The sequence below is a fragment of the Trachurus japonicus genome, chromosome 11 (assembly GCF_045865225.1).
Source record: "Trachurus japonicus isolate A0001 chromosome 11, Traja_1.0".
NCBI classification, from domain to species: domain Eukaryota; kingdom Metazoa; phylum Chordata; class Actinopteri; order Carangiformes; family Carangidae; genus Trachurus; species Trachurus japonicus.
Window position 1 is genome coordinate 5,117,846 of NC_140917.1, and position 27,549 is coordinate 5,145,394.

The window sequence follows — 27,549 nt, forward strand, 5'->3', positions numbered from 1 at the left end:
AGCGTAGCTCTGAGCAGCTCGTGGCTCTGCTCCGCCGTTCTAAAAACAGCTTGCACCGACAATTAAAGGTAACGAACCTACTGCTATGACTATAGGGATTATGGCAATGGGCCAATTTGCCAAAATGTTGAACTATCCCTTTAAGGTTTGGACCAAGTTCTGGTTTTAATCTGATCTGAGGTTCTTCAGCTCTGTCGCCTTGTCGGCCATGTTTAGAGCTCAGAGACACAGAGGCAGGGCCGGTGACATCAGCAGCCGGGTCACATGAGTCCAGATGAGGACGGACGGACGGTAACGATCCGGTTTAGATGGAACAGCTGTGAGCGACTGGGGGCTGGAAACTGATCGATAAACTGTTACACAACCGTTAAAACAACGTCAGTGGAAAATATCTGAGCTGCTTCATCATCAACATGAACTCCCATCAGGCCTCTGGATTATTGTTTTTTTTTTTTTTAATCAAATGATTATTTTTCTACTTGTAGACTTGTTGTCCCAGTGAAACAGTCACAGACTCAGAACGACGACGACATGATGCTGAAAAAACATTTTTATTTTGACAAAGCAAAAGTTTCTTCTTGTTTCCAAACAGAAAATAACAGTGAATTAATTTTCACTGTACAAACGTCATGATGTAATAAATATTTACATTCTACAAAAACCTTGTTGTTTCATGTTTTCTCGCTTTTTTTTTTTTTTTTTTTTTTTTAAACAACAGTAACAAAAACTCTTCTCTACTCGGCGGCTCCCTCCTCAGGCGACGGCTCGTACTGCATCAGCTGCAGAAACACAGGAAGGCAGAGGTCAGAGGTCACAGACACTCACAGAAACCGTGTTTCCATCCACCTGTCGATCGAATTATCTCAAGATCGATAAAAATATTAATGCGAATCATGTCGCTTCAAGTGCATTTTCATCTCAGACCTACTCCACCGTGTCTTTAAAGAGGAACTAAACCCCTAAACCACTTTTTTCTGCTGAAAACAAATGTATTTGGGTATAAGGTGGTGTTGTCAGTTGATTCTGGTCCAACTTTTGACATTTTAGTCAAAATATTTCAATTTGGTGTATTTTGTAGTAAAAATGTAGAGTGACTGCCCTCTATGGGTTGAAACACGGCTATTAAAATCGAATTTTTCTATTGGCTGAGATGGAGGCAGATGACGTTTTGGAGGCAGCTTTCGTCACCGGCCACCAGCTCCACGACCAATCAGCATCGGCTGCTGCCTGCCGCTAACGGTTGCTAGGCACTCTAGCTGCTCGGCTGCGGCTAACGGCTGCTAACAGCTGCCTGAACGGGAATCGTTAGTGCGGCCGGCGCTAACGAGCCGTTAACGAGCTAACGAGCCGGCGGATCGGCTGTAGATGCTGTGTCACGGCTCTGGCGTCCTCTCCTAGTAGTGTCCACGCTACTAGTGCTGTTAGAGTAGCTCGTTAGTAGCTCGTTAGCGCTAGCAGAAGTGTTGATGTGTGTTTATTACTTTTTTTTCTCTTTTGTGTGATTTCGTGGGTGTGAATGGGGCGCAGGGGGGAGGGGGGATCGGAGAGAGCTCCTGGAGTCCCGCCCATAATCAAGGCATTTTTTGAATTTCAAGCTTAGAGGACGTCATCCAAAACTGAGGGGTTTAGTTCCCCTTTAAAGGGATAGTTTAACATTTTGTCAGATTGGCCCATTGCCATAATCCCTATAGTCATAGCAGTAGGTTCGCTACCTTTAATTGTCGGTGCAAGCTATTTTTAGAACGGTGGAGCAGAGCCGCGACCAGTTTCCCTCATCAAACTCATCAAATACACAATCCAACAACTCCAAAACGCTCTGGTGGACAAGTTGTGACCTGCACATTGACACACCCACTGATGTGCGTTGCCTTCAGGGACAGTTTTTCATCAAGCAGTCTCTGTATTTCCCTCTAAAACAACACCACGCTATGAGATAATAACACAACAGTAACGTTGTGTTATTATCTCATAGCGTGGTGAATGTGCAGGTCACAACTTGTCCACCAGAGCGTTTTGGAGTTGTCCCTTTAGCGTTTTGGAGTTGTCCCTTTAACAGCTGTAATACGTAGAGGAATCCACATAAAACATGATCACAACTCACATTTATCAGACAAACAACTGTTTCTATCAGAATTTGTCTCAGTAACTTTGTATCGATCAAGAGAAAATCGGATGATTTGATGATCGACTGTATTTAACTTTTTATCCATATTCATGATATTTAATAGAATTTTACTGTTTCCATGAGGAAGATTTAATTCGATGTTGCTGAATGTGAATAAAACCGTGTGGATGGAAACGTGGTTATTCTCTGGAGAAACAGTTGAGCAGCTCCTCACCCTGTTCCTCAGCTCCTTGTTCTCCTCCATCAGCAGGTTGCACTTCAGCTGCAGGTCGGACAGCTCCATGCGCAGCGCCTCGGTGTCGGCCGGCTCGGGCCCGGCGGCGCCCAGGTGGAGCTTCACGAAGCTGAGCCGCACGTTAAAGCTTTAAACTTAAACACAACTGTCTTCATTCACACTAAGGACTTTACAGAAGGAGGAGAAGAAGGAGAAGGAGAAGGAGAAGGAGAGGAGAGGAGATGGCCACCATGACACCGCCACAAACATGATGCCTTCACTGTCTGGTTAAAAGAATAACAAACCTTCCTCCAGCTGAACTGACCACATTTTAAACGGTTTTTAAAACTTTTCTAAAGTTTTCTAATAGAGCAGGTCAAGATGAGAGGCCACCGGATTTATTATTAAATATAGAAATAAACACAGCTGTGAAATCCACCCTGAATAAATAAATGTTAAACATACATTTCTATTTCTATTCTGTTTTAGGATGACACTGTAACGTCTGTCCAGAGACGCAGATTGGCTAACTCTGGCGCATCTACAGAAATGTTAATTGATGTGCACTGTCCTGTTAAATAGCTACTAAATAAATAAATAAAATGTTAATATACAAATGAATCAATAAAACAAACGGCTGTAAAATGAATCTATTCATTTGTACAGGTTTGTATTTCCTCATTTATACACTCTACTGTCCAGTGTATGTATTTCATAGCTGCTTGTGTATTTATTTAGTACTGAACTCTTTCTAACATTACTTCATGTCCTGTCTGTGACACCTGACACTTATAAGAACATTAAACTATATATTTCCAGATGTGTCATCATTACCTCTGTTGAAGATTCTTATCTGACTGTATCCATCCTCACCTGGCTCTAACTAACAGCTGCAGACAGAGTGGAAGGATACTCCAGAGCGTTGTTCGGTTTGTCGCCCTCTTCATACAGCGCCACTAAGACTGCACCAGAGGAAACAGACAGACAGTATGTTATTATCAGGGTTGAGGAGTAATGGATTACAAGTAACGGCCTTACGTATTTACAAAATATATGAGTAACTGTATTCCGTTACAGATACAGTTACCGACTTCAGCAGAGAAGTGAGTTCAAGTACATTTTCAGTTACAGATCATTTAACAGTGGCTACTGTCATTACTTTATTTTCAAAATATCATCATGTTGCTTTTCCTACACTCACAAACAAAACCTATTTTAAATTGTGTATTTTTTTGAGGGCGTTCTGCTGCAGAAGTCTGGGAGGTTCAGAGGCTGCAGTCTGGACTGTAGAGCAGAGAAAGCTGCTCAGTTGTAATATACTGTACTAATTTTATGTGACTGTGTTATGCGATAAAAACAAACAAACAATCATTTAAAGGGACAACGAGGAGTTTCTATTTGGTTATAAAAAGTCTCATATTAATGTGGATGAATCTACGCTACCCACACTTGTTAATGGGCCCATTTTCGATAAATATATCGTTTTGTCTCTATCGTTATTTCGTTATTATTAGTGTTGGTGGAAATGCTGGTCGAGCCGACCAACGTTTCCTTACTTTAGGTTTCGTGGCGAGTCATGAGAATAACGCCGCCGAATCGCCGTTTATGGTCGGAACTACGACGGTATCTGATCGTCTTTGAACCTCTGACTTTAATTCTTTTTTTTTTAAGTATATTTTTTTGGGGCATTTAGGCCTTTATGGATAGCACAGTTGAGACAGACAGGAAACGGGGAGGCAGAGAGAGGGGGAATGACATGCAGTAAATGGCGCCCAATGCGGGACTCGAACCAGGGCCGACTGCAGCGAGGACTATGCCTCTATACAAATTCAAACACATTTATTAATGCTTTAGTTTAAACGAGCCACGGTAGCCTGTAAGATCATGTGTAAGATCATTCTCTAAAGCAAATTCAGTGTAATTTGAAAGTAATCCAGTAAGTGTCAGAATGGTCAGAATACATTAATTTGAGTAATCCAAATACATTGCAGATTACATTTTAGGACATGTAATCAGTAATCTGTAGGGGAATACAATACATTTTAAAAGTACCCCTCCCAACACTGGTTGTGTTATGAGTGAGTGTATGAGCTCTCCGAGCCGCAGTGAACGCACCGGTCGTCAAGGTGTCGAGGACTCCGGACTTCTCCAGGTATCTGCGGAACTGTTCCCGCTTCGACTCCGAGGCCTGAAGACAAACAGCGGGAACCGGTGGAGAATAAAACTGAGGTCACACACAGTTTATAAACCACTCAACACAACACACACAATAAAACAACACAACACAACACACGCTGAGGAGCAACGGCCGTGGTGCGTTCAGGGCCGCTGCTACGATGCTACACCGTTAGCAAACACTCGGTCGAACCAACACAAACCGATAAAAGTGAATAAACGGCGAAGCAGCAGCAGCAGCGGAGACTCACTCACTCTGTAATGCGCCATGAAAGCGACCGCAGCGGGTTCGAGTCCGGCTGAGAGACGAAGGAGGAGAAGAGAGGAGGAGAAACTACGACACTTTAGTGCAGGAGGAGAAGCAGCAGCAGCTCGTTACCGTCTGAGCAGCAGCAGCAGCACCGAGGGGGCGGGGCTGCTGTCACCATGACAACACGTCAAAACGGAAGTACACAGAAGAAGGAAACGTTCGCGTTTCCTTCAAAAAAACACAAAAAAGAATAATATAAATCTGACGTTTTATGTAAATAACTTTGTTGTTTTGCGTGGTCAGGGTTGCCAGGTTTGACTGATAAAATAAAAGTAAACCCATCACATGTAAAAGTGTTTTTTCTACTCTTCCCATTAAAACACAAAACACAGCTGGTACACTGTAAACAGTATACAGCTGTTACCATGACGACACGTTAGTAAAACGTTAACACGGTAGTAAACAGAAGAAAAAAACGTCCTTGTTGTTAAAGGGACAACGAGGAGTATCTATTTGGTTATAAAAAAGTCTCACGTTAATGTGGATGAATACCACACTTGTTAATGGGCCCATTTTCGATAGGCTAAATATAGGCTATCGTTCTGTCTCTATCGTTATTTAGTTATTTTAATTAATGGTGGAAATGCTGGGCGCCAACCAGCGTTTCCTTACTTGGGGAGTCTGCGGACTATGACGGTAACTGAACCTCTTTGAACCTCTGACTTTAATTCTTGATGAATGAAAACATGAGTCCGTCTTTCGCTGGTCGAAGAATTCTACGGTGCGTGCGGAGGCTCATAAATGTAGTGTGAAAACGCTTCGCTTTTCCAAAACTCCTCGTTGTCCCTTTAAATCAACAGCAGCCAAGGAAGAAAAACAACTAAAGAAAATCAACTAAAGAATATCTCACATTGTTGTTGTTGTTGTTGTTACAAAGGCTCGTGGTAAGGGTTGACTGATAAAAAAATAAATAAAAAAATAAATAAATCCATCATCACAAACAGCTGGAACAGTGTGTTCTCCTTTAATATAAAAACTGACATGACATGACTCTCCAGCTTTGACTCTCCAGCTTTGACTCTCCAGATGTGACTCTCCAGCTTTGACTCTCCAGATGTGACTCTCCAGCTTTGACTCTGCAGCTTTGACTCTCCAGATGTGACTCTCCAGCTTTGACTCTCCAGCTTTGACTCTGCAGCTTCGACTCTCCAGCTTTGACTCTGCAGCTTTGACTCTCCAGCTTTGACTCTCCAGCTTTGACTCTCCAGCTTTGACTCTGCAGCTTTGACTCTCCAGCTTTGACTCTGCAGCTTTGACTCTCCAGCTTTGACTCTGCAGCTTTGACTCTGCAGCTTTGACTCTCCAGCTTTGACTCTCCAGCTTTGACTCTGCAGCTTCGACTCTCCAGATGTGACTCTCCAGCTGTGGTTCTCCAGCTGTTACTCTACAGCCTTGACTCTCCAGCTTTGACTCTCCAGCTTTGACTCTCCAGCTTTGACTCTGCAGCTTCGACTCTCCAGCTTTGACTCTGCAGCTGTGACTCTCCAGCTGTGGTTCTCCAGCTGTTACTCTACAGCTTTGACTCTCCAGCTTTGACTCTGCAGCTTTGACTCTCCAGATGTGACTCTGCAGCTTTGACTCTCCAGCTTTGACTCTGCAGCTTCGACTCTCCAGCTTTGACTCTGCAGCTTTGACTCTGCAGCTTCGACTCTCCAGCTTTGACTCTGCAGCTTTGACTCTCCAGCTTTGACTCTCCAGCTTTGACTCTGCAGCTTCGACTCTTCAGATGTGACTCTCCAGCTGTGGTTCTCCAGCTGTTACTCTACAGCTTTGACTCTCCAGCTTTGACTCTCCAGCTTTGACTCTGCAGCTTCGACTCTCCAGCTTTGACTCTGCAGCTGTGACTCTCCAGCTGTGGTTCTCCAGCTGTTACTCTACAGCTTTGACTCTCCAGCTTTGACTCTCCAGCTTTGACTCTGCAGCTTTGACTCTGCAGCTTCAACTCTGCAGCTGTGACTCTCCAGCTGTGGTTCTCCAGCTGTTACTCTACAGCTTTGACTCTCCAGCTTTGACTCTGCAGCTTCGACTCTCCAGCTTTGACTCTGCAGCTTTGACTCTCCAGCTGTGACTCTCCAGCTTTGACTCTCCAGATGTGACTCTCCAGATGTGACTCTGCAGCTTTGACTCTCCAGCTTTGACTCTCCAGCTTTGACTCTCCAGATGTGACTCTCCAGATGTAACTCTGCAGCTTTGACTCTGCAGCTTTGACTCTGGTCTGGTCTGAGGTGCTGCCTCCTCCTGATGAGTCTCCTCTGATCAAACTTTCTCTTTGTCTCTGTCAAGTCTCACAAAAAGTTCATGTGAGACTTTTCCTCCTGCGCCGGCCCGTGCGTCCTCCAGACCAGTTGCCGGGAGATGAAGTGATGATGATGATGATGTTTGCAGAGCAGAGAACAAAGGCTTCGTTCAGGAGTTGATTAAATTTCCGCTGCAGGAGCAACAGACGTGGATGCATATTAAGAGCAGCTCAGAGACTCTGATCAAACAGTGTGAGCTTCAGGAGGCGTCGCTGACACACGGAGCTGCAGCTCCATCAGGACTCGCTCACAGGGATGTAGAGCCGCCGCTGCCACCGCCGCCGCTCAGGTGAGTCCACAGCTTCATCATCTACCGTCAGCCCCAGAAACACCAACAGCTACAGGGGGTTAATCTGTTTACTCCTGTAGCAGGGATTGATCTGATTTATATGATCATATGGTTCAAAAACATAGGTGAGTCACAGCTGTAGTGACCGGGTGATTTTTGTATGAACTGTGATACAATTCATGTTCTGTCACGCACTGAATCAAACCTATGAACCTGCAGCGTCAGACGTTTATCTCTTTATTCATTTATTAAAAGATGAGATGTGTTCAGTTAGAAACCAGTGGGTTTGACACCAACAGTGGAGAAGAGACATGAAGACAAGAAGAAAAAGGAGAACAGCAGCTTTGTCCTTAAAACTGAACATGTTTATCCAAAATTTTATATATGAATTACAATGAATATATGAATTATATGAAGTAAAAAGTTTTTTTTAGATGATAAAATATTTCAAACAGTTCTGATATTTGAATCTTGTAAAAGCTGCAGTGAGTGAGTGAGTAAGTGAGTAAGAGTAAGAGTGACTGAATGAATGAATGAATGAATGAATGGTTGGTTGGATGGATGGATGGATGGATGGATGGATGGATGGATGGATGGATGGATGGATGGATGGATGGATGGATGGATGGATGGATGGTTGGATGGTTGGATGGATGAATCAATGATTGGTTGAATGAATGAATCAATGGTTGGTTGGTTGGATGGATGAATGAATGAATCAATGGTTGGATGGATGGATGAATGAATGAATAAATGGTTGGATGGATGGATGAATGAATGGTTGGTTGGATGTATGGATGGATGAATTAATGATTGATTGATTGATTGATTGATTGATTGATTGATTGATTGATTGATTGATTAATTGATTGATTGATTGATTGATTGATGGATGGTTAGATGGATGAATGAATGGTTAGTTGGATGGATGGATGAATCAATGGTTGGTTGGTTGGTTGGTTGGTTGGTTGGTTGGTTGGTTGGTTGGTTGGTTGGTTGGTTGGATGAATGAATTAATGAATCAATGGTTGGTTGGATGGATGGATGGATGGATGGATGGATGGATGGATGGATGGATGGATGGATGGATGAATCAATGGTTGGTTGGTTGGAAGATGAATGAATGGTTGGATGGATGGATGGATGGATGGATGGATGGATGGATGGTTGAATGGATGAATGAATGAATGGTTGGATGGATGGTTGAATGCATGAATGAATGATAGATGGATGAAACAATGGTTGGATGGATGAATCAATGGTTGGATGGATGGATGGATGGATGGATGGATGGATGGATGGATGGATGGATGGAAGGATGGATGGATGGATGGATGGATGGATGGATGGAAGGAAGGATGAATGGATGGATGGATGGATGGATGGATGGATGGATGGATGAATCAATGGTTGGATGGATGAATGAATGAATAAATGGTTGGTTGGTTGGATGGATGGATGAATGAATGGTTGGATGGATGGATGGATGGATGGATGGATGAATGAATGAATGGATGAATGAGTGAATGAATGGTTGGATTGATTGATGGATGGATGGAAGGATGGATGGATGGATGGATGGATGGATGGATGGATGGTTAGATAGATGAATGAATGGTTGGTTGGTTGGATGGATGGATGAATGAAGGAATGGATGGATGAAGGAATGGATGGATGGTTGGTTGGATGGACGAATGAATGGTTGGATGGATGAGTTTGACCCTGTGTAACTCTCAGGGCCACCGTACATGTCTGAAACACCAGACTTAATAGTCGATAACTGATTGATGTTATTGATCCTCAGTGTGTGTCTCAGCTCCGTCCTCGTCCTCGTCCTCGCCGCGAGCCGCCATCATCATGCTGTGCTGTCACCTGCTGCTGTCCGTCTACATCGTCACCTTCCTGATGGGCGTTCCCGCCAACGTCCTGGCCTTCTGCACCTTCTGCCGCAAGGTGAGGCGCCGGGCGACGCCCATCGACGTGCTGCTCCTCAACCTCACCGTGTCCGACCTCATCTTCCTGGCCTTCCTGCCCTTCAAGATGAAGGAGGCGTGGGACGACATGGCCTGGGTGCTGCCCTTCCCGCTCTGCCCCTTCACCGGCTTCGTCTTCTACGTCACCATCTACAACAGCACGCTGCTGCTCACCGCCGTCAGCGTGGAGCGCTACCTGGGCGTGGCCTACCCGCTGCGCTACTCGCTGTGCCGCCGGCCGCGCTACGCCGTGCTGGCCAGCCTGCTCTTCTGGGCGGTCACCTCCATGAACCTCAGCATCGTCTACATCATCCCCTACGTCCAGTGGGGGAAAGGCACAGAGGGTGACGGCGGCGGCAACGGCAGCGGCCCCGCCCCCGCCCCTCCTCCGCCCACCTGCTACCTGAACTTCACCGAGGACGAGCTCGCCATCCTGCTGCCGTTCCGCCTGGAGCTCTTCCTCGTCCTCTTCTGCATCCCCTTCGTCATCTGCTGCTTCTGCTACGTCAACTTCATCCTCATCCTCTCGCGTCTTCCGAACATCGGCCGGCGGCGGCGGCTGCGCGCCATCGGCCTGGCCCTCGGCACGCTGCTGGTGTTCGCCGTCTGCTTCGGGCCCTACAACGCCTCCCACGTGGTCGGCTTCGTGAGGAAGGAGAGCGAGGAGTGGAGGAACGTGGCGCTGCTCTCCAGCACCTTCAACGCCTGCCTGGACCCGTTCATCTTCTACTTCTCGTCGGCGGCCGTCAGGAGCATGCTGAGCGCCTGTTGCCGCGGCGTCATGGCCAAGCTGCACATCCTCCGGTGTGGGAGGGGGGGGGCTGCTCACCGTCCTCAGCAGAGACCCCCCAAGTCCCAACGGTACCAGGAAGCAGCTCCACCCTGAGAAACAGACATGTTTCTATGGACAATCGGCCAATCAGAGTCCTCCCTCCACTTCTCCAGGTGACATTTGTTCCAGAACTTAAAGACAATACACCGAGTCGGCAACCAAGGAAACATCACTTCCGGTCAGAGCCGTGGGGGAAAACAAACCGATTCCCCCATAGACATACGTGTAAAAACACGGCATTTTAAACCTTTCCCTAATAGCAAAGTTCCTTTGGCTTGGATGTGGCCCAAATAAACAGCAAAGATCTGGCCCACTTACGGAAGTGAATGACGGCCCATATCTGGCCCAAGTATATGAAAGCTATGCTTAACCATAACATAACCAGACCTCTACCAGAACTGTACCAACTACATATGGCTTATAGCTGGGCTTCATAGGGCCTGCCTGTATGGCTGTGTTCAGGTAAAGCCTTCTGGCTCTTATGTGGCCCCCATGTGGCTGACAGACCAAAATCCAGATTTTACCCAGAACCTAAACTAATATACACCAAACCTTTCATCTGGCCCACTTTTGGAAGTGAATGATGGGCCACATCTGGCCCTAAGGTCTATAAGCCCAAACTGAACCATAACAAAACCAGACTTCTACCAGGAGTAAACTAAATTAAAATAATTATATGGCTCATGGGTCACATACAGAATACGTGTGGCTCAGTTCTGTTGAATCATTGTGGCCCACATGTGGTTGACAGAATAAAACTGGTACTTTTTTTTCATCAGATCTATAACACACCTTCCATCTGCCCCACACTATGAAGAGAATGACAGGTCAATTCTGGCACCAAAATTAAAAAATGATAATTTTAGTGCAATAGCAGTACTGATTAAGTTGTTCGATACCTATATAGATCACTTAAATCACACAAAATCAATATGAGAAATTAAGAAACACACAAGTTTCCCTTTAAAATTGTATTTTTTCATACTTCAAAATTGCCTTCAATGAACTGTACAGAACATGTAGAAATTACATCCATATAAAAACAGAATCAGAAAAAAACTGATCAAATAGGTTACAGTAATACTGTACAAAAATACAAGAACAGTGTAGAAATATTAGAAATGAAGAAAGTTTAATTTGTGCATCAAAACTGTCTGTCTTAACTGTCAGTTTCAGCTTGTATTTTTTGTCTCTCTTCACACCAAGGCCCAGTTTCCCATCACCTCCACCTCCTTGTCTGAAACAGCTGCAGTCAGGGTTTCATCTACGGCACCTTGAGAACACAGGACATTTTGAAAGAGTAGTGTTAGGGCTGTCAAACAATTAAAATATTAAATCGCGTTTAATCTCAAAATTTCCTAAGTTAATCGTGATTAATCGCATCGTTTTCTTTTTTGCTTGAAATCACAGCAATAATAATAATAATAATAATAATACATTTTATTTGGAGGCGCCTTTCAGGTCACCCAAGGTCACCTTACAAAAAAGGAGTGAATGGAGTGAATGGATAAGAAACATAAGAAACATAAGAAAAGAAACATCAATGTTTCTTATGCTTTCCATTCATGGTATTTAAAAATCAGCTGTCAGAGAGAGAGAGCAGCCTTAAGAACAAGTTCTCTAGTGTAGTCAACATGCAGCTTTTCTGTAACATTACAAGACGGCAACGGCTGAGGTTCCAATGTCACAGCGTTAACTCGTGCGTTTTCTTTTTTCGTGTTATTTAAAAAAAAAAAAAAAATTTAAATTTAAAATAAAATAAAAAAATAGTGCCGTTAAAATCATTTTTGCGCTAACGCGTTTATAAAAAACATTGTGTGAAGTTCCGGTGAATCAAAATAAAATAAATCAGACATTGGAGTAGCCTAACTTAAATCAAGCTTTTTCATCCCAGGAGCAGTAGGGTTAGCAAAGCTGCTAAAGCTGCTAACACAGTCATAGCCTGTCTCTTTCCACCATGGGCTTCAAACACACGCTTTATTAAATTAAAACCGAGTTCTGTTCGGCTAACTTGTAGCTTTCTCCTCTAAAGATGTAGGTCTAGTGTGTGCCATTAATTATCAGTAGTTCAACAAAAATGTAAAAGGTTTAAAATTCACTTACCCAAAGCAGCAGCCAGTCCAGAAGCTGAGTGAGAGAAAATAAATATGTCCGGAGGGTGTTGCAGAATAAACTCCACCCATGGCCACTTGTGCCAGTTGCATGCCAACTGTAGCCCAAAAGCTAACATCTATCATCTGGGAGAGTGCCTTATTTCAGAACTGTGCCAGAAGAAAAATTCCCTCCAATTTTGAAGGTATGGCAAAACCAACGTGGTTATGATGTGGACCTCATGTGTTTTGCCATTTTGTCAGTTACATAGGGCCAGGTGCTTCTATTACAGAACTGCCCCAGAAGAGATATTCCCTCCAATTTTACCAGTCACATACCACATGCGGCCCAAAAGAATATTCTATTATCTGGGCCAAGTGCCTCAGTTAAATAAGTGTACCAGGAGAATAATTCCCTCCAAATTTTAATATATGGCAATGCGTATGTGGGTATGATTTGGTCCTCATACATTTTGCCATATCACATCTCAGCCAGAGGTGCCAGCTAAATGCCACATGTGGCCCAAAAGTCAATGCTATTGGGGTTGTCTAACACTTGTCCACTGTCATGTCTTAGTTTGAATCACTTGTATATGCTGACAAAGAGCTATATATATAAAAAAACTCATCACGATCCGGGTCGATTGTTGTCCGTACATTTTAAAATATTGGGTCTTTCACAGTCAGTCACATATAGCCTACACCGAGTCGGCAACCAAGGAAACGTCACCTCCGGTCAGAGCCGTTACACGGTTGGGTAAGATATAAAAGTTCAGGTTGTGGTTTTTCAATTTATTTGCGGTGCAAAATGGTACACAACAACTCTTAGGCATTGTCTCCGAGTGTCTAGAGCCGGCTGGCGGCGACCAAGGGAACGCCACCTAAACGTCAGAGCCATGGGGGAAGACAAACAGTTCCTCCATAGACAGACAGATGTGACTGACTGTGAAAGACCCAACATTTTAAGATGTACGGACAACAATCGACCCGGATCGTGATGAGTGTTTTACTCTTTTCAAACTAAGACATGACAGCGGACAAGCGTTAGACAAAGGTTTAAAATGCCGCGTTTTCACACGTATGTCTATGGGGGAATCGGTTTGTTTTCCCCCACGGCTCTGACCGGAAGTGACGTTTCCTTGGTTGCCGACTCGGTGTATAAATATAACAAGTGTTATAAACACGTCACTGTATTATTTATATTTATTTTATATCTGCTGATCGTGTCTGTGTGAAGTCTTTGATGTTTAATGACAGCTGAGGATGGATGATGTGTTTACATCTGCTGCTGCTGCTGCTGTACACTGTCATAAAGCATGAACACAGAGTCAACACTGACCCAACGCCTGTTTCATTATAAACCAGAAGCCTCAACACTCTGACACTTACAAAACATAATCCAATAAATTACTGATCAATACCTAATTACAGCGTCTGAGGGACAGTATCTCCTCCTCCTCCGGCGCTGACAAACATGAAAAAACATGAAATGAGAACGAAATGTATTGAAAAAAAAACAAAAAAACACCAGGATGTTTGTTTGGATCTGTCCATTAAATCTCAACATTGGAAAAATTGGAAAATTTACAAGAACTGGAAACAAACAAAAGAAGCTAAATTGAGTTAGCCCGCCCACTGTTTCCTGATTCATGAATCGACTGAAATCACCGTTGATGCTGCAGCATTTTATTTTATCATAATAAAGCAGCAGCTAAGCTTTTATCACAATGGAGAAGAAAAAAACCCGCTCCTGTCTGAAGCTAACTAGCCTAGCTTAGCATATAGCCTAAGCCTTTCATGTTATGGTAAAAAAAATCACAAGAAACAGACTGAACTAGCTGCTCTTCAGCTTGTTAGCTAATGACCAGTTTGACCTGTTTTTCTTTGTGAAAATGATAGTTGAATAACTGAGGTTGTTATAACAGATGAATAAAGCAGAAGCTGATGATTCATTTGACAATGAAAACAACAAAAGGCCCTTGTTTGCTAGCTAAAAGCTAGTAGCCTAGCAGAGTATCTTCTGACAAGGAAACGTAACGTTAGCTGCTGTTAGCTAGCAGCTTTCCCTCCATTTTCCTTATGAAAAACTAATTTTGCAGCAGCAACATCAGTAAATAAGTTTATTATCAATAAAGCAGCAGAATCTTAAATTACTTAACAACAAACTGTGGCGGCTTCATCCAGGTAGTTGAGCTCCATCAAGTTATCTTCTTATGGGTTTGAATTTTTTTTTTTAAACACCTTTAAAACAGAGATTGTTAAATATGAAGCTCAGGAGCTAAAGTTGAAATCATGATGAAGAACAGTCCTAAAAGCAAAGTAAACTAATTAGCATGCTAGCCTTTAGCAGCAGAGCCTGTGTTTAGTTTTGTAGACAGTCCAGACCTCAGCGTTGACATGTTTCAGGTCTAAATTTAATCTGATTCATTTCCAGAGAAGCGTCACATGGACCCAGTTTGAATTTGAATTTGAATTTGAATTTATTAAAGGATAGCCCCTTGAGATGTAGCATCTCATTTTCAAGGGGGTCCCTGAACAAGCATATACATAGGACACACAACATCAACAGTACACTACATTACATTGTAGACATACATAACATGACAATACAATACAACAAATACAGACATCTTGCTCACACACTCCCACATACCACCCCTACCCCCATAAATTTAACAGAATAGAAATATTAAATAACATAGTAGGAATAACGAAATAACAAAATGGAGAAAGAAAGAATAACAATGGAAGAATCAATTAAGTAATTCACTAAAAACAAGAGCAGTTTGTTTTAAGATGTAAATATAGTGACCTCCTGAAACAATGTAAAGAGGTAATAGAACGCAAAGAAGGAGGGAGATTATTCCAATCAAATGGGGCTTTATATTGGAATGACCTTTTACCAACCTCTTTAGAGAGTCTAGGAACAAAGAAATAAGGGAAGTTAGTATGTCTAAGTGGGTATGGGGAGTTGTATGGAATCATAAGTTCTTTTAAATAAGGAGGACAATTAAAATAAATACATTTGAAAAGAAAATGGAACCAATGAGATTGCCTTCTTAATTTGGGTTGTAGCCAGTTCAGAGAATCAAACATGAGACAATGATGACCTTTGGCCCAGATGAAAGAGGGAGGACGTCCTGTCAAACACGTTGGTGTTTAATCAGAGACAAAGCAATTAAAGCTGAGGACGTTAGGGAACACGAGCAGGAAGTGGAGACTCCGGCTCGGCTACCGAGTTAATAAGGATCATGAGCTCAGGCCGGAAGTGTACACACTGATTACAGCCGGCTGGTAAACACAGCAGCCACTTCCTGTCAGCGCCGAGGAAGCTGGAGCAGGTGGAGAGAGAGCAGAACAGGTACAGGCAGGGCCGTTGTATAGGGAAGAAAGGTGATAATTCTAGGGGCCCAGCGCCCAGTAGGTAGGCTACCACAAAAAAAACCCCAGTAGTCTAATCTTTGTATGACTGAATTATTCTTCTAAGACCCTGACCAATACTCATAGTAATGCTGCATTAGCATCAAAACAAAGTAGGCTAAATAAAAAATTATCATACATACGTAGTCTAAGAAAAAAAGTGGAAAAGTCGGGGGGGTAGGGGCCCACTTTAGGGGCCCAGAATTCCTAGCAATGGCCCTGGGTACAGGTGGAGGTCTTCACTGATTGGTCCTGTGTCCAGCAGAAGCTTAATGAGGTGAATGTTCTTATTTTCTTATTCATTTTCTTTTCAAATGTGTCTATCTCCATTGTCCTCCATATTTAAAAGAACTTATGACTCCATACACTTCCCCATACTCACCTAGACATATGAACCTCCCTTTTTTCTTTGTTCCTAGATGCTCAAAAGGTCATTCCAATATAAAACACCATCGGATTGGAATGATCTCCCTCCTTTTTTGTGTTCTATTACCACTTTTTATTGTTTCAGGATGTCACTATACTCCTGTCTTAAAACAAATAGCTCATGTTTCTAATTAATTAATTAATTAATTAATTTTTATTCTTTCTTTTTCCATTTTTGTTATTTATATAGTAGTTTTCTGCTCAGCACCGACCGGATGGACGAGTTTCCAGAAACTGAACAAACACCAACAAAACTCGAACTTGTGTTTCATACAGAGAGTTTATTTATTTATTTATTCCAAAAATTAAATATGACGACCAAATAAAAATAAAAAGGCTCAAAACGACGTACGACAGGATCAGGACGAGTGTTAAGACATAAAAACACAAAGTTATTCTAAAAAGTGACATCATTTCATCAACATGCGTCAACAAACTCTGAGTCAGTGATGATATGAGACAGACACGTGGTCGTGGGGGGGGCGGGTGGGTGGAGGGGGCGGGGGGGGTCTGTAAACGACAACGCTTTCACATTAGAAGAAGAAGAAAAAACAAGGGAGAAGAGGCCAGAAAAACTGATAAAAGATTGTTTCATTATTGCTGTTCATGTGAGAATGAACCATACGAGACTACAGAAATAAATAATATGCTACATTCACTTCTACACTGTTTCACTTCTTCACTAATGAACAACAGAGTTTGTGTATTTGTGCTTCAAACTGATCCACACACACACACACACACACACGTTCTTGGCATATGTCAGAGATACACACACACGCACACGGACACACACACACCTTACAGTATCGTCATGTATCAATATAAACTTGAATGTTCAGACTTGTTTTATGTCGAGCACCATCGTCAGAAAAAGGCACAGAGTCAACCCTCCTCTTCTTCCTCTTCATCATCTTCCTCCCCCCGACCCCTTTCAGAATAAAAGTCTTTCACCACTTCTGAGATGATAAAACGACAGAGCAGACGGAGGAAGAAGAGGAGGAGGAGGAGGAGGGGTTGATGGTTTATTGCCGTGACAACGCAAACCATCAACAGTCTCCACGAAGCAGCAAACACATCAAAGTATTGCATCGTCGAATCAGGAGAAAGGAGCAGACAGGAAGTGATGTCATGTCATCATCATCAACCGTCCGGGACTTTGTTAGAAAAAATAAGAGCCGAGTTCATCTCTGTTAAATATAAATATAAGATCTGAGCTCCTGTCAGTGTCGCAACAGGAAGGGGATTTTCACAATAAAGCTCTCTCCATGTCATCATCATCATTATTATCATTATTATTATTATTATGAATATTATTATTATCATTATTGTTATTATTATTACATCATGAGGTTCTGATCAGAAACAGGAAACAGCGTCCGACTCCTCCGACCCGCTCTCCACGGAGAAACCGATGCTGGTGATGATGTCAGAGTAAGAAACGGCGTCATGACGACGACGAGCAGAGCAGAGAGACAATAATCTGACCAGAGATCAGTGTTGCAGTGGCACGTTGGTTTGGTCCTGGAGATGAAAACTGGACAGTTCATCAACTTTAAAACGTCTTTTTCTTCTTTTTCTTTTACGTCTTAAATTCTGATATTCGTTTTAGTTCTGGTTTCCATAGAGACTCAGACTCAGAAGAAACGTTTCCATGGAGACATCTGGAAGTTCAGTCAGTCTCGGCTGTTCTCAGATCGGCTTCGGTTTCTACGTCGACTCTTTCGCTGAACGAGGCACTTTGTTCACGTCACTGATCCTTCATCAGCTCAAACACTGTCCAGCCTTCCTCTTCATCTTCCTCTTCCTCTTCATCCTCTTCATCATCATCACCTATAAGAATCACACTGATACTCTTCATCATCATCCTCCTCATCCTCAGCGCTGCACCTGCTTCACTTCCTCCGTAAAACTGTAAAAATAATCTGATCTCTGGTCTGAGTTAAAAACCAACGACGATGCGTTCAGTGTCTGTGGGAGAACTGAGGACCGAGGAGCCGCCCGTCGTCATCGTCGTCTTAATAAAGGAAACACGGGAGCGACAATTAAAGGGCAGGTTGCCGTGGCGACCAGACAAATAAACGACACGTATAGAGTATCTACCTAGAGAGCTGAAAAAAAAACAAAAAAACGAAAAAAAAACACACACAAACAGACGAACAGGTAAAAAAAAACCAAAAAAAACCCGTGGACGACAGGAACCAAGAACCGTCCGGGTCCTCGCTGGCTCTGGTTGGTTCCTGCTCACGCACCAAAAGAATCATCAGTTCTTATTCCCGCCACGTTTTAACACGCACACACACACACACACAGTCAGTCAAGAGAGAGAGAGTTGTTGGAGATTTCAGGAGGAAAACGCGGAGCAGGAAGTGATGTCAGGGGGCGGAGCTCACACGTTATAGACCAGAGCTGCACTTTTATGCAAATGAGAATGACTGATGCATCCTGGGTAGTTTAGGGGCAGCACCCGGCATTTTTAAATTGCACTCAGTGGCCTTTTGTGTTTTGATGGAGTGTAGACTAACTAACAATCAATTTGAATGTTTTATTTTTTGTTTCTTTTGTAGCACTATGTCTCATCATTATTTTTGACACCCTCCTTGAAACCCACCGTTCACGCTATCTTGAAAAATTACAATTAATGAATCTAGCGGTATGCTCCTTTAGCCTCCCACAATGATCAATGACTCCACACAGTGGCCAGAAATGTCTGACCCAGACATCTACACGTATTTGGTGGAATCACCGGGAGGTTTTGGCTAAGTGTTGTCTGTAAATAGCCTGTTAATAGCTGAACTTTTTGTTAGTTAGTTTGTCAAGCCAGTTAGGCTGAACTTTTCAATGGAGGGATGCCGGGCGCTGCGCCTAAATTACCCAGGATGCATCAGTCATTCTCATTTGCATAAAAATGCCGCTCTGGTCTATTGGCTGGTTTTTAAATTGCATAAGGCGTCTGTAGCCGTAGCTCCGCCCCCCTGCGGCTCCGGTCGTCCTCAGTAGCTGCCGGCATCACGTCACCGTCCGGCTCCATTGGCGGCGGCGGTGGAGGGAGGGGGCGGGGCCACGGGGCTGGTGGGCGGGGCTTCAGGCTTCAGGCGAAGTACATGGTCCTCAGCGTGTCGTGGTGGATCTGAACGGCCTTGGCCAGAGCCTGAGGGTCTCGGCCGTTACTCTGACCAGACACATGGCTGCCCTCAGCACTGTCAACAACAACAACAAACAGGAGTCAGAACAACGGCACGAGACGGAACTGCTACTTCCAGCACCCGGTTCAAACTGAGTCAGTGTTTTAAAAAGGGATAGTTCAACATTTAGTCAAATTGGCCCATTGCCATAATCCCTATAGTCATAGCAGTAGGTTCGTTACCTTTAATTGACGGTGCAAGCTATTTTTAGAACGGCGGAGCAGAGCCGTGAGCTGCTCAGAGCTACGCAACGGAGGCTCATTATGGGATTTCTTGGTTTCCCTCATCAAACTCATCAAATACACAATCCAACAACTCCACAACGCTCTGGTGGACAAGTTGTGACCTGCACATTCACCACGCTATGAGATAATAACACAACGTTACCAGACAGAGTTGTTTTAGAGGGAAATGCAGAGACTGCTTGATGAAAAACTGTCCCTGAAGGCAACATGCATCAGCGGTTTAGCATGTATTTCCCTCTAAAGCTCTGAGCAGCTCACGGCTCTGCTCCGCCGTTCTAAAAACATCTTGCACCGACAATTAAAGGTAACAAACCTACTGCTATGACTATAGGGATTATTATGGCAATGGGCCAATTTGCACAAAACGTTGAACTATCCCTTTAACCAACATCCCATAAAGGTGATGATGTCATCATATCTACCTGTCGTGCTCCTTGTCCACCAGGTGGTAGCGGGCGCGGAACGCCACCAGGTGGGCGTAGTAGGCCGGAGCGGGGATGGAGACGGAGCGCGTGCAGCGGACGTAGGTGTGGCACAGCTGGTAGGTCAGCAGCTGGAACTCATCGGCAGTGAAGCAGTTGTCGTCCCACAGGACGTGGTAGTGGGACGGTCGACTCGTACCCTGAGGGGGGGTGGGGGGGGGGGGTGGAGGGGGGGACAGGTATTAATGATGAGGATTATTATAATTATTATGATCATATCATTATTATTATTAGACCTGGGGCCTGTAGAATAAAGATATCCAGGATAAGTGGAAAATCCAGGTTGGACAAAGTCTCATAAGTCCATCCTGGTTTAATTGGTTGCACTAACGCTGAGCCAGGCTGAGGAGGGGCGGCCTTGTCAAGCCAGATGTAACTAATTCTCTCGTCAGTAGACCACAGAGATTGATCACAGATTCACCGATGAGAGGACAGGTGTGGCTACTTTCCTCCAATCAACAGCGGATCTTAATGCTGACGTCATGTGACACACCTCTCTTAAAAAAAAAAAAAACCACCGCTGCTGTCGTAAAGCTCAGAGAGAGCACGGCGGACAACTGCGGGCTGATTTAATAATCCAAAAACTATGATCACAACTCAAATTCCTTTCACAAATTAACAGTTGTGCACTTTGCCTTAATGATGAGCAGTGGAAGATGATTAATTGCACAAATCTGAAGTAAAGTTTACAGCACATGGCCAAATGTGCAACAGGTGAAAATGAATTAAATATTAGAACATTATGCTGTTTGGTGCTTCAATAAATTGCCGATAACAATGATGACGAGGTCTATAAATTATTTGGAAGGTGCTCACACTCACTCAATTTTATTCTTATTTTCTTACCTCAACCAGTATTTAGGCCAATGGTAACATATTTTATGAAAATAATTTTGATTATATAATTATGAAAAAAAAAGCCTAATAAATATTGTAAAAGTTTCATGTTTTTTGATTGTTGTTAATGCATTTTATTTCTTTATAAATCAGGCCAATATGTACATAAGAACATGTATGAAACCCATTGATTTCTGATCAGAGTGACTGCTGACTTCACAGATAAAGACAACAGAATCAACTAACCTGGCTGTTAGCCTGGTCTGGAGCAGGCTAGCTGCAGAGAATAAATCACCATAGTAACTTGAGCAGGATAGATTTAGCCTGCTTTTGAACAACCGACTTGAGGCTAAATTAGGCCAGGATAACCAACATATCCCGGCTTAATCCCTTATCTAGGTTTCGAACAACAGGCCCTGGGCTCCTCACCTGGATACAACTAAGACTAAGACTAAATAAAAACTCAATAAAAACTACAACTAAGACTAAGACTAAATAAAAACTCAATAAAAACTACAACGAAGACTAAATAAAAACTAAAACTAAATAAAAACTACAACTAAGACTAAATAAAAACTCAATAAAAACTACAACTAAAACTAAATAAAAACTCAATAAAAACTAAAACTAAATAAAAACTACAACGAAGACTAAATAAAAACTCAATAAAAACTACAACTAAGACTAAATAAAAACTACAACTAAATAAAAACTACAACGAAGACTAAATAAAACTACAACTAAGACTAAATAAAAACTCAAAAACTACAACTAAGACTAAATAAAAACTCAATAAAAACTACAACTAAGACTCAATAAAAACTACAACAAAGACTAAATAAAAACTACAACTAAGACTAAATAAAAACTCAATAAAAACTAAGACTAAGACTAAATAAAAACTACAATGAAGACTAAATAAAAACTACAACTAAGACAAAATAAAAACTACAACTAAGACTAAATAAAAACTACAACAAAGACTAAATAAAAACTCAATAAAAACTACAACTAAGACTAAATAAAAACTCAATAAAAACTACAACAAAGACTAAATAAAAACTCAATAAAAACTAAAACTAAGACTAAATAAAAACTCAATAAAAACTAAGACCAAGACTAAATAAAAACTACAACTAAGACTAAATAAAAACTAAAACTAAGACTAAATAAAAACTACAACTAAGACTAAATAAAAACTCAATAAAAACTAAAACTAAGACTAAATAAGAACTACAACTAAGACTAAATAAAAACTACAACTAAGACTAAATAAAAACTCAATAAAAACTACAACTAAGACTAAATAGAAACTCAATAAAAACTAAAACTAAGACTAAATGTAATGATTATAATTATAATGATTAGAGCTGGGCTCCTCACCTGGATGCCGGCGTGGCTGCACAGGTAGAAGTCGAACTCGTAGGGGTGCGTGATGTCGGTGTCCACCGTGGTGCCGGCAGGAATGTTCCCACTTCGTCCGACCCGCTCGTTCCGATCTGCACAGAACAGACGAGTGTGGTGGCGCTTCTGCACCACGATGTAGGTGATGCCCGGCTGGTAATCCTTCTCCAGACTGATGCAGGCCTCTCTGATGGCCAGCAGCTCGTAGTACAGCACCTAAACACACAGCAGGGTTATTATAGTTCACTGAAACTAAAACTAGAACTAGCAGTGAAACAATAATCTAGTAAACTGAACTAAAACTAAAAACTAGAAGTAGCTCCAAGCTCCAGGTTTGATGCTAAACTGCAGTAAAGTAAAGTTTCATCAGATAACAGCAGCTTAGTTGTAGTTTTCTTGTCGATGTCTAAAGCTGCAGGAAGAAAACGCGGACGAGGACTGATGGGAACATTATGGGATGGATGCAACTAAAAGGGAAAAAGTTCATCTTCAGAGGTCTGACAGAGGCTTTCTCCTAAAACCTGAAACACTACAACTAAGACTCAATAAAACTACAAGTAAGACTCAATAAAACTACAACTAAGACTAAATAAAAACTACAACTAAGACTAAATAAAACTACAACTACAACTAAGACTAAATAAAACTACAACTAAGACTCAATAAAACTACAAGTAAGACTAAATAAAACTACAACTAAGACTCAATAAAACTACAAGTAAGACTAAATAAAACTACAACTAAGACTAAATAAAACTACAACTAAGACTCAATAAAAACTACAACTAAGACTCAATAAAAACTACAACTAAGACTCAATAAAACTACAACTAAGACTAAATAAAACTACCACTAAGACTAAATAAAAACTACAACTAAGACTAAATAAAACTACCACTAAGACTAAATAAAACTACCACTAAGACTAAATAAAAACTACAACTAAGACTAAATAAAACTACCACTAAGACTAAATAAAAACTACAACTAAGACTAAATAAAACTACCACTAAGACTAAATAAAAACTACAACTAAGACTAAATAAAACTACAACTAAGACTAAATAAAAACTAGTCAATTCCTCTAAAATAAAAACTAAACTAAAACTGATTCATCACTTGTTGAACTCACTGAAACTAAACTGGAATAAAAAATAACACTGAAAAACTAAATAAAAATAAAAACTGCTGAACATTTTAACACTATAATAACCGTGCTGCACACACACACAGACTCTGGATGGGGGGGTTATGGGGGGGTTGTGGAGGGGGGGTCACCTGTCTGAACTGTCCCTCCGACACGCCGTCCCGGTAGAAGATGACCCTGGTGGGTTTGTAGCGGGTCGACTTGTAGAACTGGATCAGCAGCTCTCGCACCATGGAGGCCAGGTCCTGGATCACCTCCTGCCGGGGCCGCTGGACTCGAACCGTGGCACAGTAGCGGCTGGGGTGGGCGTCCATGCTGCCCACCACCTGGAGGAGAGAGAGAGACAGCAGTGAGAACATCTGGAGAACATCTGGACCAGATAGATAGATAGATAGATAGATAGATAGATAGATAGATAGATAGATAGATAGATAGATAGATAGATAGATAGATAGATAGATAGATAGATAGATAGATAGATAGATAGATACAGGGTGCGAACTATGGGGGAGCCAGGGGGGTCTCAGCCCCCCTTGATGAGGCATGAGCTCCTCTGAAAACATGATTTGTGAAATTTTGGGGGGGTCTCTAAATATTGGCAAAATGCTGTCTTTTCCCATATATTTCCTCTTTGTTTTGTTTTTTTGTATTGTCAATATAATGGATCATGTGTAAAATTAGGCTATTAATGTTGGGTGATACAAACGTGTATCGCAAAAGTGTAATGGAAACGCTTTTTTCACTTTTCTACACGTCACCGGCGTCACCGGCGTCACCGGAGTTGTGTGTGTGTGTCCACGCTGTGTTGGTTTATGTAACTTGAGGGGACAAATGAACCACATGTTTATTGTCATGCATTGCTGACCTGGGCATTGTTTCTCATTAAATTAGAAAACCTTTCATATCATTCGGGCTTCAGCACGGTACGGAACCACTGGCCCTAGTGTGAATGCGCCCTTATCTGTGGCCGCTGCAGCGCCACACGGACTTTGCCTTTCAGTAATCAAGCGCTGTTTTCGTCTTTGTTAAAAACAATAACAGCAACAGCTGTCGGCAGCTGAGATCGCTGTGCCGTCACCAATGTCATAGGCGCCGATCCAGTGGGTGCTCTGGTCACCCACTGACCAGGTTGAGCACCCACTGGGGGGGGGGGGGGCACGCCACCAGATGCGCATTTCTCCGTGCCGTGCCTCGGCCCCTCAGCTGTGTGTCTGTGCGCTCACCATTAACAATATCACAGAAAACTCAATTTCCAGTAGTTCAACCCCAACCAAGTATTGAGTGCATATAGATGGACAGTTTTCAAAAGGCCAACATTTCTATATTAAAAATGCTTTAAAAAAATAAAAACCATTGCAATATTTCAATTTTGGAGATACTGATTTTTAGGTCTTCACAGAATGTTAGTCATAATTATTACTATTAAAATAAACTGAAGAAATAAAGACATGGGATTTAACATCCCATTCAGTGTGTAATGGACATATAGGCCTATATAATGTGTTAGTTTCACTTTTTGAATTGAACACATTCTACAGCTCCACGGACGTGCACGGGGGGAAAACGGCGTCGCCGCTTTGGGTAACGGGCGTGCATGTTGCGCGTCTACATTGGAGGTCGGCTGTTATCAGTATAATCAGAGACCATGAATGAGTTCGCCTCAGTTTCACGTGATTGTCACTGTCAGCCTGTTAGAAAAACATTTTACTGACCCCAGCTGAGACGCTGAGACCCCCCCCCCCTCAAAACAAAAACTCTTCGGATCTGAACGATTCACACAAGTCACCTAATTGGTCATGAAAAAAGCGAGTTTCGCTTTTCGGCGCGCTGTTTGCATCCCTGTAATCTCTTGCGCGCTCTGTTAAGATGAATAAACACAAATCGCCTGGCGCAGAGGACCTCTGCACCTCAGGCGTGCGCTCTGGCGCATCTGACACAATCGGTGAACGGCACCGAAAGGAAACTGGCTCCGCTATTTCGCGTCCGACGTCTATGTTAAGCACACGTTGTTGTTGATATTGTAGCGTCCGACCCGACGTAATTACAACATAATAACACAAACTTAACTGACAGCTCTCACTTCTTCTTCTGCTCCTCCTCACTCACCTACACACACACACACACAGACACACACACACAGACAGACACACACAGGGCTCTGTCTTCCTCACACTCACCCCGGCCCCTCAGTTTCTCATCATCCTACCATACCTTCCCCGTACACATTCACAGTCAGTCAGAAATCACAGAACTTAAACATCATAACAACAACATTACTGCGGGGTCGCTACAATATTTTCAGTTGTGCAGTCGGCTATTCTATTAATAATGAGCGATGAGTCCCATTGCTACGTGGCATGATGCGCACCAGTGTTTGTAGAGCCCGGTTCAGGTGTCGTCCCCCCCCCCCCCCCCCAAATATAAGTGAGCCCCCCCGAAAGCCAGACAGACAGACAGACAGACAGACAGACAGATAGACAGATAGATAGATAGATAGATAGATAGATAGATAGATAGATAGATAGATAGATAGATAGATAGATAGATAGATAAATAGACAGACAGACAGACAGACAGATAGATAGATAGATAGATAGATAAATAGACAGACAGACAGACAGACAGACAGACAGATAGATAGATAGATTAAACAGTTAGATAGATAGATAGATAGATAGATAAATAGACAGACAGACAGACAGATAGATAGATAGATAGATTAAACAGATAGATAGACAGACAGACAGACAGACAGACAGACAGACAGACAGATAGATAGATAGATAGATTAAACAGTTAGATAGATAGATAGATAGATAGATAGACAGATAGACAGATAGACAGATAGATAGATAGATAGATAGATAGATAGATAGATAGATAGATAGATAGATAGACAGATAGACAGATAGATAGATAGATAGATAGATAGATAGATAGATAGATAGATAGATAGATAGATAGATAGATAGATAGATAGATAGACAGACAGACAGACAGACAGACAGACAGACAGACAGACAGACAGACAGACAGACAGACAGACAGACAGACAGACAGACAGACAGACAGACAGACAGACAGACAGACAGACAGATAGATAGATAGATAGATAGATAGATAGATAGGCGTCTCACCGCTGCGATGGACGGCTTCTTCCCGTCTCCAGCCGGAGGATGCGTGACGTCGGCTCCCAGGAAGATGACGGGCTGCTGGAACACCGAGGGTCTGGACGGAGACGAGAGGAGACGAGGTGGACTCAGAGACAGAGACACGGCGGAGCTGACAGGGAGGTCAAATACCCAGAATCCTTTGCGGCCTCCTCACTTACCGTTGGTGCGGCACCAGGATGTTGTTGATGCCTCCCAGCTTCACGTTGATCTTCAGACAGAGGTTGGACAGAGTCTGAGGAGACGTCTTCACCACGTTCTTCACCTGGACGCACTGGGTGGCCATGCCCAGCAGGGTGTCGCCCACACGCTTCACCTCCGCTGGGGGTCACAGGTCAGAGGTCACAGGTCAGAGGTCACAGGTAGAATCAGATTAAATATCATGCAGGGTTTCCGCTACATGTAATTGATCGTGGCGCACCGCCACGGCAAAATAAAAGCCGCCACACCTTCAGAATGATGATTTTTTTTTTTTTTTAATGTTAAAACAATGTAAAGCAGGTTTTCCACTAGGGGTTGCACAGACTAGTCCCCTGCTCCACAATGACGTTTTGAGCTTGACGTCGACTAGCCGCTGATCATGTAACAGTAGGCTACAGGAGTAGCGGCTTGAAACAACAGCTGAGTGGCTGAATGAAAACAATATGAGCGCCGTCAAGCTGGATAGAACGAGGTCGTACCAGACAGGAAGTCAGGCACAGAAAAGGCGAGAGAATCCGGTCAATTTTCAAAATAAAATAAATGATTAAGTTTGCTTGTCCGTCTATAAATATTTGTCAGTTGCGTCTGCACACAAGACACATCCATAGGCTACATACAGCGCTAGAGACAGACCTGTGTGTGTGGAAAACCGAGTAGCCTACAGACGGGTCGATGTTTGACCGGCGTGGAGAGAGCAGAGAAACTGCCGCTTCCGCCGCAGTGTGTC

The 27,549-nt window shown here is 42.8% G+C and overlaps 3 protein-coding genes across 4 annotated transcripts in view; 1 reads left to right on the forward strand and 2 right to left on the reverse strand.

Annotated features, from left to right (window-relative positions):
* Positions 1 to 532: 532 nt before the first annotated feature.
* Positions 533 to 4,913, reverse strand: mycbp (MYC binding protein). Its single transcript, XM_085790310.1, has 5 exons — positions 4,770 to 4,913; positions 4,455 to 4,527; positions 3,253 to 3,301; positions 2,340 to 2,469; positions 533 to 779 (listed from the first exon to the last, which is right to left on the reverse strand). The coding sequence occupies exons 1-5, from the start codon at positions 4,782 to 4,784 to the stop codon at positions 735 to 737; spliced, it is 312 nt and encodes a 103-aa protein (XP_085646436.1). The 5' UTR covers positions 4,785 to 4,913; the 3' UTR covers positions 533 to 734.
* A 4,195-nt stretch (positions 4,914 to 9,108) lies between these two features.
* LOC146977985 (free fatty acid receptor 3-like) lies at positions 9,109 to 10,311 on the forward strand. Its single transcript, XM_085790311.1, has one exon. The coding sequence runs from the start codon at positions 9,268 to 9,270 to the stop codon at positions 10,267 to 10,269; it is 1,002 nt and encodes a 333-aa protein (XP_085646437.1). The 5' UTR covers positions 9,109 to 9,267; the 3' UTR covers positions 10,270 to 10,311.
* Positions 10,312 to 19,072: 8,761 nt separating this feature from the next.
* LOC146977986 (protein argonaute-3-like) overlaps positions 19,073 to 27,549 on the reverse strand; it is a 28,716-nt gene continuing 20,239 nt past the window's right edge. For both annotated transcript variants that reach the window (XM_085790766.1, XM_085790765.1), the window contains exons 13-18: positions 26,783 to 26,942; positions 26,589 to 26,679; positions 23,583 to 23,777; positions 22,284 to 22,520; positions 20,004 to 20,203; positions 19,073 to 19,351 (exon numbers count right to left, since the gene is read on the reverse strand). In XM_085790766.1, coding sequence (XP_085646892.1) covers positions 19,243 to 19,351; positions 20,004 to 20,203; positions 22,284 to 22,520; positions 23,583 to 23,777; positions 26,589 to 26,679; positions 26,783 to 26,942 — 992 coding nt within the window. In that variant the 3' untranslated portion in view covers positions 19,073 to 19,242. The remainder of the gene's footprint in view (positions 19,352 to 20,003; positions 20,204 to 22,283; positions 22,521 to 23,582; positions 23,778 to 26,588; positions 26,680 to 26,782; positions 26,943 to 27,549) is intronic.